The sequence below is a fragment of the Balaenoptera borealis genome (genome assembly GCF_965194805.1).
Source record: "Balaenoptera borealis genome assembly, chromosome: 3".
Lineage (NCBI taxonomy): Eukaryota > Metazoa > Chordata > Mammalia > Artiodactyla > Balaenopteridae > Balaenoptera > Balaenoptera borealis.
The window spans coordinates 149755559-149773726 of NC_138866.1; the positions used below are offsets into that span (position 1 = coordinate 149755559).

At 37.1% G+C, this 18168-nt stretch overlaps 1 protein-coding gene across 4 annotated transcripts in view; it reads left to right on the top strand.

Annotated features, from left to right (window-relative positions):
• LOC309626986 (endophilin-A3) overlaps positions 1 to 18168 on the top strand; it is a 651420-nt gene that overhangs the window by 404761 nt on the left and 228491 nt on the right. For all 4 annotated transcript variants that reach the window (XM_082388458.1, XM_082388455.1, XM_082388460.1 and 1 more), the window contains one exon: positions 14695 to 14740. In XM_082388458.1, coding sequence (XP_082244584.1) covers positions 14695 to 14740 — 46 coding nt within the window. The remainder of the gene's footprint in view (positions 1 to 14694; positions 14741 to 18168) is intronic.

Consider the following 18168-nt stretch of genomic DNA (forward strand, 5'->3'; position numbering starts at 1 on the left):
TCATTGATTTTTCCTTGGCACATGGTGGCCACTTTTGTTGTACAGATTTAGATCTTTCTTTATTGTAGAAAAAATTTTCTTCTATTGTATCATTTACTGTTGGTTCTTGCCTCTTTGTTCTGTCCTCTTCTTCATGAACACTTGTTATTTGTTTGTCTTCTACTTTTACTCTAGTCACTTTCATCTGTTGTTTATTTTCCTGTGTGTTTAAGAGTGCTTTTCAAGATCCTTGCCACTTGAATTTTTCTCTGATTTATTTTCTAATGATGTTTCAAAATGCTGCTGTGGTGTATTTGTTACCTTACCTTCTTTCCTTCATTTTAAACCTGGCCCTTCTTTGTGCACCTATTGTCTTAATCATCTGCATCTTATCACATAAACTTTTGTGTCTTTTTTTAGTGTGATATCTGGTTAATTCTTACTTATTCTTCAAGGTCATCCTCGTTTAGGAAACCTGTCTTGACATCTTGGTCTAAATTTGATGTTCCTCTTTTGTGCTTCTTATTTTTATACTCCTTTTAGGGAAGGGACATTTACTTCACCACTCTAAGGTCTAACATCTAACATATGATTAGGACCCACACATTGTTAATTGAATGAGTAAATAAGTGAATGTGTTCTCACCTATCACTTCACATCTTTTGCCAATGCTCTTATTTCTGCCTAAAGCATGCTTTTTCTCCTTTTGGTTGTTAACAACACATAGTTGACCTTGGAAAGTCCTTTGAATCTCCATTTCTTCCTTAAAGCATTTGTTGGCAGTTTCTACCATTTACTAGGTTAGCTGCAGTTCTTCTGTGTTTCTATAGGATCTTGTGAACATACTTTTATCAGAGTGTTTATTTCATTGTGTTGTTTTTTTATTTTTCTATTTCCACAATTGAAAAAACATTTTAGGTGGCATAGATGGTGTCTTTCTTCTCTTTATTCTGTGTCCAACATTACTACTGATGTGTAGAGGAAATTTAGTATATTTTATTCCATAAATAAATAGATGAATGAATTAATAAATCCCAAGACTGATTAAAAAAGCCTGCTTGACTACAGTATCGGTCTGTGGGATAGGTAAGGATACGTAATTTTATGAAGAATATTGAAAGCTATGTTGGAGAATATAGACTTTTGATGAAGTTTTTTTTAAAGTTTTAATTTTTGTTGATTATTTTTTAAAAGATGTTTATGTATATATTATTCAGATATTAGACTTACTGTTTTCCTCTCTTTTCCCATTTGCCCTACTTTCTGGGAGATTTGCCTAAACTTATTTTGCAATTCTCTAAGTATTTTATCTCTCTCTTTTTTCCTCTTTCTCTATTCTCTTCTTATATATTTTTTGTTCCTTGAATTATTTTTTTTTTAAAAAGCAGTCTGTCCCTGATTCTCAGATGCAGTATCTTCTCTTTTATCTCTGAGCATATAAAAAGATTTCTGTGGGGCAGGGTTGGGGGGAGTTTTCTTCTCCCTGCATAGTCTCAATTCTTTCCAAATTACTGTTTTCTGTTTTGTTTTTGTCACTATATTTCATGTTAGAGACCTTCCGAAGATTTCTGGTGATCCTTATTTTGTTTTGTTTTGTTTTGTTGTTGTTGTTGTTCATGTTTAAGGAAAAGAGTTGCCAGCTTAATTTTAAGGAGATGTGGCTGGTCTATCTCATTGCCTGATGATGTTTTTAGGTATTTTATTTTGGGCTGCTCTGATTTCTCAGACAAAGATCCTCTGATTCCAATATTCTAGGAACCAAGTGGGGAAGAAAGCTGGGCTCAAATTGATTTATAGGTTTATTTCACTCAAAATTCTAGCAAGTTTTTTTATGTAGATTAAACAAGATTATTCGAAAATTTATATGGAAAGGCTAAGCCACATAATACCTAAAACAATTCTGAAAAAAAATAGAGTAGAAGGAATCAGTTTACCTGATATCAAGACTTATACAGCTACAGTAATCACAACTGTGGTATTGGTGGTAATGGCACCTAGATCAGTGGGAGAAAATATTTGCAAACCACATATCTGATAAAGGACTAGGATCTATATTAAGGACTTTAAAACATTAACAATTAAAAAAAACCAATCCAATTAGAAAATGAACAAAAGACCTGAACAGATATTTCACCAAAGAGGATACACAGATGTCAAATAAGTACATGAAAATGTGCTTATTATCACTAGCTGTTAGGGAAATGCAAATTAAAGCCACAATCAGACATTATTTATTACATACCTATCAGAATACCTTTTTTTTTTTTTAAGTGACAACATGAAATTCTGGCAAGAATGCAGAGAAACTGGATCACTCATACACTGGTGGTGAGAATGTAAAATAGTACAGCCACAGGCAGTTTCTTAAAAAAATAAACACGTAACTACCATACAACCCAGCAGTTGTACTCCTGGGCATTTATCCCAGAGAAATGAAGACTTGTTTTCCCATGAAAACCTGAATGTTTTTAGCAGCTTTACTCATAATATCCAAAAAATGGAAACAACCCAGATGCCCTTTAGTGGGTGACTAGTTAAACAAACTTTGGTATATCCATACCATGGACTACTACACAGCAGTAAAAAGAAATGAACCATTGATACAGGCAATGACCTGGATGAATCTCTGAGAATTATGCTGAGGTACAAAAAGCCATTCTCCAAAGGTTATGTACCATATGATACCATTTATATAATATTATTAAAATGGCAAAAATTATAGAAATGGAGAACAGGTCAGTAATTGCCTGATATTAAAAAAGAGTTGGGGGTGGTTGGAAAGAAGGTATGACTATAAGAGGCAACTTGAGGGATCTTTGGGTTAATAGAAGTGTTCTGTGTTCTGACTGTTTTAATGTAAATATCCCGGTTGTGTTACTGTAACATAGTTTTGCAAGATGTTACCATTTGGGGAAACAGGGTCATAGGATTTCTTTTCATTATCTTACGAATCAATGTGATTTACAATTATTTTAAAATAAAGTATTTAATTTATTTAAAAAAACACCTAGAAAGGCCAGGTAAAATAGGACACAAATCTTTTTTAGGTAAAGTTGAATGGAGAGATATTCCATTTTCATGGATAGGAAGGCTAAATATGGTCAAGATGTCAGTTTCTCCCAACTTGATCTTTAGATCCAATGCAATCTCGGTCAAAATCCCAGCATAATATTTTGTGGATAACAGCAAACTGATTCTAAAGTTTATTTGGAGGGGCAAAAGACCCAGCATAGTCCATGCAATATTGAAGGAGAATAGTCAGAGGACTAAAACTACTCAACTTCAAGACTTACTATAAAGGTACAGTAATCAAGACAGTGTATTATTCTTGAAAGGATAGACAAATGGATCAATGAAACAGAATAGAGAGCCCAGAAATAGACCTCCATAAATGTAGTCAACTGATCTTTGACAAAGGAGCAAAGGCAATACAATGGAGCCAAAGATAGTCTCTTCAACAAATGGTGCTAAAACTACTGGACATCCATATGCAAAAAACTGAATGTGGACACAAACCTTACACTAACTCAAAATATATAAAAAACTAAATGCAAAACACAAAACAATAAAACTCCTAGAAGATAACCTAGGAGAAAACCTTAGATGACCTTAGGTATGACAGTGACTTTTTAGATGCAACACCAAAGGCATGATCCATGAATAAAATAATTGATAAGCCAACTTCATTAAAATTAAAAACTTCTATTCTGCAAAAGATAATGTCAAGAGAATGAAAAGACAAGCCATAGACTGGGGGAAAATATTTGCAAAAGACATATTTGATAAAGGACTGTTATCCAAAATATACAAAGAACTTGTAAAACTCAACAATAAGAAAACAAACAACCCAATTAAAAAATTGGGCAAAGACCTTAACGGACACCTCACCAAAGAAGATATGTAGATGGCAAATAAGCACATGGAAAGATGCTCCACATCATCTGTCATCGGGTAACTGCAAATTAAAGTAATGAGAGACCACTATACACCCATTGGAATGGTCAAAATCTGGAACACTGACCACAGCAAATGCTGGTGAGGGTGTGGAATAACAGGAACTCTCATACATTGCTAATGGGAATGCAAAATGGTACAGCTACTTTGGAAAACAGTAAGACGGTTTCTTACAAAACTAAACATACTCTTACAATATGAGTGAGTGTTCATGCTCCTTGGTGTTTGCCCAAGGTAGTTAAAAACTTATGTCCACACAAAGACCTGCACACAGATGTTTATAGCAACTTTATTCATAATTGCCAAACTTGTAAGCAACCAAGATGTCCTTCGGTAAGGTGAATGGATAAATAAAATGTACATCCGGACAATGGAATGTTATTCAACACTAAAAAGACATGGTCTATCAAGCCATAAAAAGACATGGAGAAAATTTAAATGCATATTACTAAGTGAAAGAAGCCAATCTGAAAAGGCTGCATACTATATGATTCCAACTATATGACATTCTTGAAAAGGCAAAACTATGAAGACAGTAAAAAGATCAGTGGTTGCCAGGGGTTAAGGGTTGGGGGTGGGGGTAATGAGTAGATGGAATACAGAGGATATTTAGGGCAGTGAAAATACTCTGTATGATACCATAATGATGGACACATGTCATACATTTGTTCAAACCCATGGAATATCCAACTCCAAGCATGGACCCTAATGTAAACTATGAACTTGGGGTGATTAGGATGTGTCAATGTAGGTTCACCAGTTGTAGCAAAGGCACCACTCTGGTGGGGAATGTTGATAATGGGGGAAGCTATGCATGTGTGAGGGCAGGTGATATATGGGAAATATCAGTGCTTTTCCCTCAATTTTGCTGTGAACTTAAAACTGTTCTAAAAAAATTGTCTTAATAAAAAAACAGTAAAGTTGAACATACAAGAAATTAAATGATATCTACAGAGCCAAAAAACAGAGAGGAAACTGAGGGCCAGACCAGTAAGTGCATAACTGATTTTGTGCCTACTCTGGGGATGGAGATGGGATTTACTGGTTTCTAGAACTCAGGCTTTTGAGTTTTAATTCCTTCACAGTCACAGGAGATCAAGTCTTGTGTGTATATGAGGCACAGTATAGGAATTCCAGCCCTAATTTAAAGACAGGACTGTTGAGGTCTATATACTTACTAAACAGATGAACTGGAAAAAAATAAAAGCCATACACCAACGTGGGGAATTTAAATATCTTGGTCTCAACATTAAATGAAAAAAAATTTCCACTTTGGAACAATGGACCTACTCTCCCAAGAATTTGAGGTGCATGCATATTGATCTACATAGGTTGTATATATTGAGTTGGATGTTTATATCCCATTTGATTGTGGAAGCCTTGAGGTGAGAAATTAACATGAAAAGTAGTCTTGTTACCCTTGACAGCCTGAGGTTACTGCAGTAGTAAAAAGATATGGAGAGACAGGTCAGCAAGCCAGGCTGTATAGGATTCCTATCCCTATCAATAGAGCCCTGCTTATGATAAGCTTGCAATCTAAAATAGATAATACACATGGAAATATTTGCAATGAATAAGCACCAGCAGGCACAGCATGGAATATTTAAGAGAGAAAAGTCATACAGTTATCTAAATCGATGCAAAAGTGGCATTTGATAAAATGAACACATTCATAATTGAAATGAGAAATCTTCTCACACTAGGAATAGAGATGTACTCTCTTAGTCTATAGAATGTTACTGCATTTTCTTTAACATTAGATATGAGATAAGAATGGCTACTGTCATTGTTTATATTCATTATTGTACATGAGGTCCTAGTCAGTATAATAAGGCAAGAAAAAGAAATACAAAGTATAACGATTAGAAAGGAAGAAACAAAACTCTCATTATTCATAGACTACCTGATTGTCTAGACAGAATATCCAAGAGTATCTACACATAAAATAATAGGACTAATGAAAGAATTCTTTAAGATTACTGGAAACAAAGTTAGTGCACAAATAACAACTATATTCTTACACAGTAGGAAAGACTAATAAGAAAGCAAATTTCAAAAGGACACCGTTTTTGCTACTTAAAAAATATAAGGTACCTTGTAATAAATTCAGTAAAAGATATACAAGGCCTTTATGAAATATTTAAAAGCTCACCTAAATAAATGGAGATATATAATATGTTCATATTAGGAAGCCTCAATATCATAAAAATGCCAGTTTCTCCTAAATTATATTTAAATTAAATGTAATTTCAAGAGTCATATGGAAGTGCAAAGATAATAAAAACAATTTTGAAGGAGAACAAAAGACTTGCCCAAACACTAACATTAAAAAAAAAATTCAACTATAGTAGTAGGATGGGCACAAATAGGCCAATGTAGCAAAATCAAGAGCCCAGAAACAGAAACATGCATATGTAGGATTTCAAGATGTCATGAAAAATTTGTGTAAGAAAAATTTGTGTAATTACACCTGAAACTAATCTAATGTTATATGCCAATTATACCGCAATTTAAAAAATGGTGGAGAAAAGATGAATATTCAATACATGAGGTTCAAATATGATTATTAATATCCAAAGGAAAAATATTAGAAAATGTCAATCTATTAAAGAATAAATTCCAGGTGGATTAAAATCTACTTATGAAAAGCAAATCTTGAAAACATTTAGAAGAAGAATATATAGGAGAATATCTGTATGATCTCTGGGTAGTGAATTATTCCTTAACTAAGACAAAAGAGCATAAGTTAGGAAGGAAAATATTTATAAGTTTAAGCAGGCTTTGTATTGTAAAAATACATACTATAAACCAAAAGAAGAGCATAGAATGGGAGAAAATCTTGATAATGAATATAACCGATAAGGGATTAGTGTCTGAGATATTTAAATACAATAAAACAAAAGCAAAGCAAACTAGTAGAAGAATGGGAAAAGGATATGAACAGGAAATTCACAGAAGGGGAACCTGCATAGTCAAAAAACAATGAAAATATTAACCTCATTAACAAAAAAAAATGCAAAAAATACAAAGTGAGATATTTCATATTCTTCAGACTGGGAAACTTTCTAAAGTTTAAAAATGCCAAATATTGCCCTAGATGTGTAAAAACAAGAACTTTTCTGCGCTACTAATGGGGGTGAAAATTAGTATTCCCGCTTTAAAGGGCAGTTTGTCATTATCTGGTACTAGTGAAGCTGTAAATGCCCACAACAGAACAGTCTGACTAGGGTATATATCCCAGAGAAACGTGTGCAAATGTACCCTAGGTGATTGTATAAGATTGCTCATTGAAGAACCAACCTAAATCTTCATAGACTTTTAGGAAAATTGATCAATAAAAAATAGAAAGAATTGATAAATTGAGCTATATTTATAAATTGGATTACTCTAGAGCCATAAAAATGAATGAATTAGAGATGCGTCTGTCAACATGGATATTTTCAAAAACAGTGTTGGGACAAAAAAAAAAAATCAAGCTGTGAAAGGTTATGTAAATTATGATACCATTTACTTAGTTACCTCTAACCAAAGGGAGGGGGGCAGGGGAATAAGATTGAGGAGGTTTGGCAGGGGGCTCCCACCATATTTGTAATGACACATGTCTTAAAAATAAATCTGAAGAAAACTTTCAAGAAATGATGACTCTCAGTGGTGTGTACATGCGTTTGCCTCATTCTCCTGACCTTTTCTTGGACTTAAAACATTTCATAATAAAATAATTGTAGGAACCCCCAAAACAGCTCTATCCTAAATATCGCTACTGTGTTTCGAGTCACCATTCCTGAAGTAGTACTTTCTTGACTTTTTCATTTTTTAGGACTTACGCAGTATTCTTTAGTCTATTTATGTACACATCTTAACCTATATTTTAAAATTTACCTTTAGGCCTGGGAATCTCCAAATTTTTGCTTGCTCTCTGAGCTCATCTAGTTTGAATACATATCTGAAGCTAGGGAAGATCTTAAACCAAATATAAGAAAAAAATTAAATGAGAGAATAGTGTGTTCTGAGGTATGTACATTAAGAAAAGCGTACGGTGAGGCAGTATTTGTTCTCCAGCTTGGTTCCTGGCATAAGGCCAGGCCTGTGGTGCACCCACTCTTTCCATGATTCTGATAAGAAACAGGGACAGTAACGTTATTTCTCTGCATAAAAATTAAATTAGATTACTTCAAAGGAAAGGCAGTAGGGTTGTTAATAATTCTGTCTTTCCTGCTCCCCACCTTTTAGGCAGCCCCAAACCTTACATACCCACTCCCATATTGAGACGTTGCACTGTAATTTTGGAAGTACTCTGTGATTTTTAAGAAGGAAACCTACTTCCCTTGGAAAGCTTATCAGGTCTCCTTATCCTTGAACAGCTTTAGAGACTCATTAAATTCTTCATAAATATTGAGCTTTTGTGGTCGATTTTTCTTGGAAGAGGTATGTGGAGGTGGTTACATAAAAACCAGACAAAAAGCTCTCCCAAAGCTTTAGGAGGCCTTTCAATGCCTTCTCTTTTTATCAGTGTGCCCCTTTAAATTTACGATTTAGGAAAGGGGGTGAGTGTGGCTATTTTGCTCATTTTATTTCTTTGTGGATAAAGTTATTTCAGAATTTGATTACATTTAAATACACACTCAGTTCTTTTGCACTGTAAACCATACGCCAGCCAGAATGTCTCTTTCTCTCGCAGAAATTTGCAATTTGATATTCTAGTCAAGTGCCAACCATGGGAAAGACAGGTTTAAGTTAACTGCTATTTTAAAAAATTAATATATTTCTATGCTTCAAAACACATGCTTCTTAATTTTTAAGACACTAGTATTTGAGTCAGTACATCAGCAAATGAATGCAATAAATTATACTGCTATAAACTCCAGGGAAATTTTATTAATGTTTTTAATGTATCCTCATGTGGAATCAACATATGTTTTTTATATATTCATAAATTTATGGCTTCAAAAATCTTCAGTTTCAGGGTGTTATGAATGTTGTAATGGATAGAAAATACATAATTGTGAAATGATGTTCTTGAATTTTCATATACTTCCAATAACCATTAGCTCTTGCAAATAATAATTAGAATGGAATTAAAAACTTGGAAGTAATATTTCTGCAGCTCAGTTGCTTTGAGCCAAAGGAATTATTTCCAGAATAAGCTGGCAGGTTCCTGCTTGGGGAATTAGGACTCCAGTGTCCTTAACTTTAAAATAACTTGCATTTCATTTTATGCCTGTTTCATAAAGTGGCCATTCATTTTCACACTAAATTGTAACCAAAGCATTCCACATCAGTAGAGGCCAGTCAGTGGGTTCAGTGTGTGTTAGGTTGGACAAAATGAAGTAGAATATGAAAAATGTCCACCAGATGGTTGGGTTAAATAAAAACCTTACTGCTGACTTATTAAGGGAATTGAGAGATAATCCTACTGCATCTTTATATCCACATCCTAGTGCAGAGTAGGTTCACCATAAGAAGTCATTGGAGAAGGAATGAGTCCAAAATGGTACTTTATATTTTGAGAATTCATGAAATGAAATGCTCCTTTTTTCATATCACTTTGCTGCAGTTGTAGTGGCATTTTTAGTAGAGATATACTTACATTTTAGGTTTAGATTTTCAGGCCCAACACTCAAGATGCAAGTTAGTGCCTCACAATTAGGACATAGCAGATGGCAGTGGGGTGTAGACCACGACCATATGGTCTACACGGCAGGCCTGAGACACAAGCTGTCATCAGCAAATATGTTCTTTTCTCTTAGTGTTAAATTTTTCAAAATTGGTTTTGTTTTACATTTAAATAACTAAAATTAAACAATTACTAAAAATGCATTTGAAAAATTATTTCTGAAGTTCTAATACACTTTTAAAGAAAATGTCATTCTTTGTAAGTTTCCACAGTTTTTGTATTCCAGTATTTAGATCAATTCAAATACTCTCTTAAGCCATGTTTTTTGTAATTTACCTGCCCCCATGAAATTGGAATCAAAAGCTTTTTAGGGTTATAAGTCAGCATAATACAAGAAGATTTTGGTTATCACTTCCCTAATCTATTAGCTGCTTTCCTCAATTGGGGCTTTTCCAAAAAAAGCAGAGTACTTCAAATTACCCTTTCATTTTTCTGTAATTTATTTTCTTCTTTTATCCACACATAATAAGCACAATGAAATAAGTCATGTAAGTAAATGACCTTGTCCACTGGCATAGCTGTTGTTTCCCAGGAGAATGGAGTCATATCCTTTTGACCAAGAGAGAGACTTCTCCACCCTAATAAATTTTTCCTGCCAGACTCCCAGTTTGGTGCTTCTGGAATGTTTAAAATTTAATGTAGCCTGGCTGAGAGTTTAATAAATTTCAAAGTCCTATACCTCTGATGAGTCACAAAGATGGAAATATACAGTGTTAGGAAATACTAAGACTGGGTCAAACTGTTGCAATAATCTAGGAAGGTGTTCTAAACTACAAGTCAAGAGAACTATATTAAAAGGAGGCAACTAATTGGACACTTTGTCTGTATTCCAGTTCAGAAATTTAAGTATCATTTAGGTAATGCTTTTGGAGGCAGCCGTAGTGCTGTTCTTTTCACTCCAAAATGCCTTTCTCCTGTATACTTCATAAATCCCATTAGGGACTGCACCTCCCAGAAAACAGATATGAAGAGACTGAGGTACATGATGCAATTGGAGCAGAAAGTAAGGTGAGGATGGTATGAGATGTGGATGGAGAAGGGTGAGTTTAAGAAGGATTGCAAAGGGCTTCCCTGGTGGCGCAGCGGTTAAGAATCTGCCTGCCAGTGCAGGGGACGCGGGTTCGAGCCCTGGTCTGGGAAGATCCCACATGCCGCGGAGCAACGAAGCCCGTGAGCCACAACTACTGAGCCTGCGCATCTGGAGCCTGTGCTCTGCAATGGGAGAGGCCGCGACAGTGAGAGGCCCGCGCACCGCGATGAAGAGTGGCCCCCGCTCGCCACAGCTGGAGAAAGCCCTTGCACAGAAACGAAGACCCAACACAGCCAAAAATAAATAAATAAATAAATTTAAAAAGAAGGATTGCAAAGAAAGAAAAAGCAGTATCAAAAAGTGTATCAGTGGAGTTCCTTGGTGGCCTAGTGGTTAGGATTCTGGGCTTTCACTTTCACTGCCATGGCGCAGGTTCAGTCCCTGGTCAGGGAACTGAGATCCCACAAGCTGCGTGGCGTGGCCGAAAAAAAAAAAAGCATACCAGACAATAAAACACAAAATAATCACTACAGGAAAAAGAAAATCAATCATGTGGAGGGATATCTGTAGGAGATTTCTTGGAAGTATAAGAGAAGGTCAAACAAATGAGATGTATATTAGAGAAAATCATAGATCAATAAGGAAATAATAAGAGCAGAGAAAGGGAATTCTAACTTAAGAATTACAGATATTCTTGGAACAAGAGCAGTAATCAAAATTATAATCTGAGAGTAATACGCAGCACTGCAAGTAAAGACCTTGAGTATTCTAGTCAAAAAGACCAACCATTTTTAGTCAAAATCAATGAAAATAAACACACAACTAGGTACACCCTGACTATAATTTTTACTTCAAATAGTAACAAAACAAAACACTATATGCTTCCAGGCAGGAAAATAAAACACATGTACAAAAGAATAAAAATCAGACTTCTCTTCTGTTAGTCTAAATGTCAAAGGTCAATGAAACGTGTCTACAGTTTTGAGGAAAAAGGAACATGAAAAAAGTAATATATCTTGCTTCATTGCCTTTCCTATGTGAAATACAAAGTTTAGTAATAATGTGGGAGACATTTACCCTTCTTGAAAAAACAACCAATCAAATAATACTTAGCCAACCAAGAGTTAAAAACGCATACATGAAGAAATCACAAGATAAAAGGAATGACATTTGTTATCCATTTCTAGATATGTATCCTAAATGTGAACAAAAATGAAAGCATAAAGATGTTTAGCAAAGGATTATCATATAAAGTAAGCAGACTCAGCAATCCTACCTCATAGTATTTGCCCAAGAGAAATGAAAAGTTATGTTCACACAAAACCTGTATGAATGTTTACAAACCTGTTTACAAATGTTTACAAAACCTGTATGAATGTAGAATGTTTACAACATTCTAGTTCATAATTGCTAAAAGCTGGAAACAACCCAAATATCCAGTTGGTGAATGGGTAAATAAACTGTTGTACATACACACAGTGGAATACTATTCAGCAATTAAAAAGGAGCAAACTATGGATACATGCAACAGCATGGGTGGATTTCATATGTATTATGTTAAGTGAAAGGAGTCAGTCTCAAAAAACTATACACTGTATGATTCCGTTTACATGGCATTCTGGAAAAGGCAAAATTAATGGGGCAGAAAACAAATCAGTGGTTGCCAGAGGCTGAGGATGGAAAGAAGTTGACTACAAGGGAGCAACCTGAGGGCATTTATGGGGTGATGGAGCTGTTCCACATGTTGATTGTGGTAGTGCTTACACCGTTGTATGGCTTTGTGAAAACGCATGAAATTGTGCACCCCCAAAAAGTGAATTTTAATGTATGTAAATTTTAAAAGTAGGGAAAAAGAGGAGGCAGCACAAATACCCACAAAAGGTAATGTCTGTAGAACAATGTGAATATACTTACAATCCTGAAGAGTATACTTAAAAATGGTTAGGATGGTAAATTTTATGTTACGTGTATTTTACCACAATTAAAAAAATTCAAATTCAAAACTACAAAAAAAGTAATGTCTGTATTATGGACTATTATGTAGTCATTAAACAATTTTTTTCCAAGGAATTATTAATAAAATGGGAAAAGGCTATGATATTAGATTAAAATGAATATGAAGTTGAATGGGCTGTATGATTTCACAACTGTAAATAAATCAGGGCAGAAACTCTGGAAGATGAAATGCCAGATTATTAAGGGTAAAGGTCTTGAGGATGGGATTTTTAAAATATTTATTTATTGATTGATTGGCTGCGTTGGGTCTTAGTTGTGGCATGCGGCATCTTTTGTTGCGGCTTATGGGCTCTTTGTGGTGGTGCGTGGCCTTCTCTCTAGTTGTGGCGTGCAGGCTCATTAGTTGCCACGGTCGCATGGGCTCCAGAGCAAGCAGGCTCAGTAGTTGCGGCACTCGGGCTTAGTTGACCAGAGGCATGTGGGGTCTCAGGTCCCCGACCAGGGATCAAACTGGTGTCCTTTGCATTGCAAGACGGATTCTTAACCACTGGACCACCAGGGAAGTCCCAATGATGGGATTTTTAATGCTTGGTTTTCCTCCTTTATACTTCTTGGCACATTAGTTGTCTTCACTTACTCTTTTTGTAATTGATAAAAAATAGAATCGTCAGAAGGTATGTGCAGTGAGTTATATACTGCTGAAATAAACTTGTTCAGCCATTTCATATAGGCTCATATTTAAATCACACCAGCAAAAAAGGATCTCTTTGGATCCACTTTTTAAAAGTTCTTTTCTTCCAGGGACTTCCCTGGTGGCGCAGTGGTTAAGAATCCGCCTGCCAATGCAGGGGACACAGGTTTGAGCCCTGGTCTGGGAAGATCTCACATGCTGCGGAGCAACTAAGCCCGTGCGCCACAACTACTGAGCCTGCGCTCTAGAGCCCGCGAGCCACAACTACTGAGCCCGAGCACCACAACTGCTGAAGCCTTCGCGCCTAGAGCCCATGCTCTGCAACGAGAGAAGCCAACGCAATGAGAAGGCCGTGCACCTCAACAAAGAGTAGCCCCCACTCGCCACAACTAGAGAAAGCCCGCAAGCAGCAATGAAGACCCAACACAGCCAAAAAAAAAAAGTTCTCTTCTTCCAGGACTAACTATTCTAAAACAAATTAACACTTGACTTTTAATTCAAGATGGCGAGTTAAGCCTGTGTTTAGCTTTTCTTGCTCCAAATTTGCCATTGAATTGACCAGGGACACATAAAGGGTAAAAACATAACTCCATGGAAAAACTGGGAAAGATCCCATTCACAGATGAATTATCTTTAAGGAGTTAATGTAAAATACAGAGCAGCAAGCACTGCACTGAGGAAAGGACCTGCCAGATGGAATTCCAAACATCCAAAAGGAAAGCTTGCCTGGAAGATGAGTGGCTGGGTCCCAAAGCAAGAGGTTGGAGGGAAGGATAGTGTGTGGTCATCCCTGGAGGATTCTCAAGCATATACATACATGCGTATATGACTTCAGATCCTAGAGGATCGGTGTCCTAAGAAATCCACCCCAACACTATTTTGTAACATTTGTTTAATAAGGCTGGTGGCTGAAGTAAAATATAAGCATTGCCTCAGGCAAATTTCTGACAGAGACCATTGTACTGATTAGAGAGGGAGGTTATAGAGGGCCCAGCTAACTTGGTGACCTCAGTGAGGGAGGAAGAGAAATTCCCCTACAGGGACGTGCTACACAAATACTTCTGCCTGTAGCTTTACCTTCTTTTTCATAGAAAAAGAAAACATATATGCACACATTACACATACACACAGTATACATTAATTTCAGTGGTTATATAGACCCTGGGGTAAAAACTGTGCTTAAGTAATATTATTGCATTAATTCAACTAAAGAATTCACTGTATTTAATGTGACACTTCCATGAGACTTTCTGGCCTCCTGATCCTTGAAAGTTATTTCTTAGAATCTAAACTTTGAATCTTTGAGGTAATGGGCACTAATAAAAGTTTTACGTGTGCCTCGTTTTCACTTGTTTTTTTTTTTCCTGCTTGCAACTTCCATGAAATCCTTATTTTCTTTTTTTTCCTCAGGAATTGTGAAGGGCAGAATATTCGATACAAGACATGCAGCAATCATGTAAGTTCTGTATGTAATAAAAATATATAATCCCATAAAATATGTTCATGTTTGAAGTTATTATGTACCGTAAAGCTAATGGCCTCTTGGTACTCATTGTGGAAAATTTGAATATTCATTTAATTGACAACAGGTTTTGTATATCTCATACCTGCCATTTATACTACCTTTTTAGGCCACTTCACATGTATGATCTAATTTGGTAAGCATTTAATAATTTCTGAATTCATAGAAACAATACATAATACTTGTAAATGCCTTCAAAGTTCAAAATGCTCTATGTGTAGGATTTCACCTGACCCTCACAACTGTCTCCGAGATGTTGTCATATGAGGTGTGGTTATTTCTTTATTTCACATGAGGGGACTGGGGCCGAGGGAGGTGAAATTATTTTCCAAAGGCCGCATAGGAAGCGTACAGACTTGAACTTGTCTAGTGCTGTTTCTCCTGCTCCAAAACACCTGTCCCGCTCCCTGCAAAATGTGTTAAGGAGTACTGTAGGTGACTCAAGAAAACCACACCTGAGGAAGGGTTTGTAAACCTTGCTCTCATTCTACAGTGATCAACACAAACAAAAACTAAAATTCAAATATACAAACGTGCAATGCAAGATAAAATGTCAGAAAGCACCAATCCTATTTTCCACGTAAAACATTTCGGTTGTTTGTGATGTATACCTGAATCAAGATGACAGGAATTCAAAGGAAATTCTGAAAATCTGAAGATCTAAGTGAGATTTAGGTTTTTTATTAAAAAATCAATTTTTCTCAATTAGCTATGTCATTTATTTTAAATGTTTCACTTACTGGAGGGACTGCCCATCTCTGTTCCTTCTCTGTCCTGGGCCAGTGTGAGACAGCAGTCCTGGGTAAGCATTTCTGTTCTATGGACCCAAACTTTTCCTCGTTGGACAGCCTCAAGCTCTAGACTTGGGGAGTGGAGAATAGGCAATGTTAGCAGGACCTTTTGTCTGTGGAGCTCAAGGCACGTTTTCAGTCTATTTTAATCAGTGGCGAAGCAGAAATGTTTCTCTCTCAAACTTTGGTGGGAAAAATCGTGCTTATTTATAGGGCACTCAAAATCCAATATCACCCAGCCCTGAGGTAGCCAGATTTGTGTCCACTATGTCCTAGGAGGGATTTTGGGAGACAAGGCAAATAGGTTTCACATGTCCTGTGACAGGATGGACTTGAGGAATCGAGAGATACACATGCGCGTGGGTGCACAATTAAATGAGCTGGAATCCAGGTGGGGATGAAGGAGGGAGAGAGGTTGACCGAGCACAGACACAGGCTGGCATTTAGGTACAAGCAGAGTCTAGCATTCGTTCTTTTTTTTTTTTTTAATTAAATTAATTAATTTTGTTTATTTATTTTTGGCCTCACCGCACAGCATGTGGGATCTTAGTTCACCGACCAGGGATTGAACCCATGCCCCCAGCATTGGAAGTGCGGAGTCTTAACCACTGGACCGCCAGGGAAGTCCCCTAGCATTCATTCTTACACCAGCACGTTGATGTATTAGCAGCCTCAGGGTTTTACACACAAGATGTTTCCATCTACTACCTTTTGCCTGGGTACATTTTATTTTTTAATTGCTGCTGCAACACATTACCACAAACTTGGCTTACAGCAATACAAATTTTTTATTATCTTACAGTTTTGGAGGTCAGAATTCTGATACGGGTCTCACTGGGCTAAAATTAAGGCGTTGGCAGGGCTGCATTCCTTCTGGAGTCTCTAGGGAAGAATCCATTTCTTTGTCTTTTCCAGTTTCTAGAGGCTGCCCACATTCCTTGGCTTGTGGCCCCTTTTTCCAACTTCAAAGCCAGCAACACTGCATCTCTCTGTCCATTTTTATGTAGTCACATCTGCCTGTGATCACAGCTGAGCAAGGTTCGCCCACCTGGATAATCCAGGATAATCTCCCCCTCTCAGGGTCCTTAACCTTAGTCAAAGGATGCTTTGGGCAAAGCCCCTTTTGCCATGTAAGGTAACCTATTCGCAGGTCCTAGGGATTAGGTGGTGACCATCTTTGTGGAGGGTGCATTATTCTGATTAACACAGTGGGACAGCTCGGCTTCTCAGACAAATTGGTCTGGCAAATTCCTTGCAGTCATTCCAGAATAAATTTCACAACAGTATGCTATCAAGGAATATTCTGTGAAGCTATCTAGGAGAATTCATTTTAAATGTCCAGATCAAGATATTACATTCTGAGACTTCATCCTAGGGTTTCTCTCTCTCTCTCTCTCTGTCTCTCTGTCTCTCTCTCTGTCTCTCTCTCTCTCTCTCTCTGTCTCTCTCGTGTGTGTGTGTGTGTGTGTGTGTGTGTGTGAGAGAGAGAGAGAGAGAGAGACTGCTCTAGCTAGTTCCATTCTGAGATTTCATTCTAGGGTTTCTCTCCCTCTGTTTCTCTCTCTCTCTGTGTGTGTGTGTGTGTGTGTGTGTGTGAGACTCTGCTCTAGCTAGTTTCAAAAAGGCAGCTCTTTTCAACACAAGTGTTATATAAGGGTCTAGGAGTGTTGTGCCATGCAATGTAGAGAAAGAATGTAATCTACTAAAATTGGTGCATGTTAGTTGCAGTGGTTAGAACTTTGGTGAGCTTGAGTGAAGATCTCATGCCCCTGAGGCTCCGAGGGTCTTGGGAGTACACATGGTCTCTAATTGATGGTCCCTCAGAGGAGTCTGCAGAAACCTTTAAAACCTCCAGGCTGGTGAGAAATAGATGCTTAGGAGGTGGGAGCTAGTGGGGGAGGACAGCAGTGTAAATTTCACCCTTTTCTATTTCTCAGAGTTGGAATCCTAAGAGAGTCCGTAGAGAGATTTCATAAGAAAATGACATTAATTTCTATGCTTGCCATTGCAAGTGCAGAGTTTCCAACAAATTCCTTACAGGGAAATAAGGGAGCCCTGTGGCAGGTCTTTCACATCTGTAGTGTTCAGGGCACCCCTCCATCTCCACGCGCCAAGTGTCTGCAGCCGTGATACTCAAGCCCTACTGTAGACCAGATGTGGATAAAGGCAGTCCCAGCTGCAGTGTCCATGATCTGTAAGAAGTCTGTTCCTTTCCAGGAGTGATTATACGGGTATATTCCGTGGAATATAACATAGAAACGTTTCAAGGGCGTCAAGCGCCGTAAGTGGATGTAACCACAGTGAACTCAGTGTATGAATATGGTCACATCTTGTTTTTTCTTTTTTTACATATAATTACTGGAGATGCTTCCTGCTTTATTAGTTAGGGATTTAGACTCTTGAAATCTTCATCTCTCTTATCACCCCAAGGAGTCCAGAGAGCAGGAGAGGGAACTATTCTGCAGCCTATCTCAAGTGGAGAGAGAACTGAGTTGTGAGCCCTGCTGTTGCTTCTCCCTGCCTTCCAATGGCCTCACTGAAGATGGGCCATGCTCGTTCACTAGTCAGTGG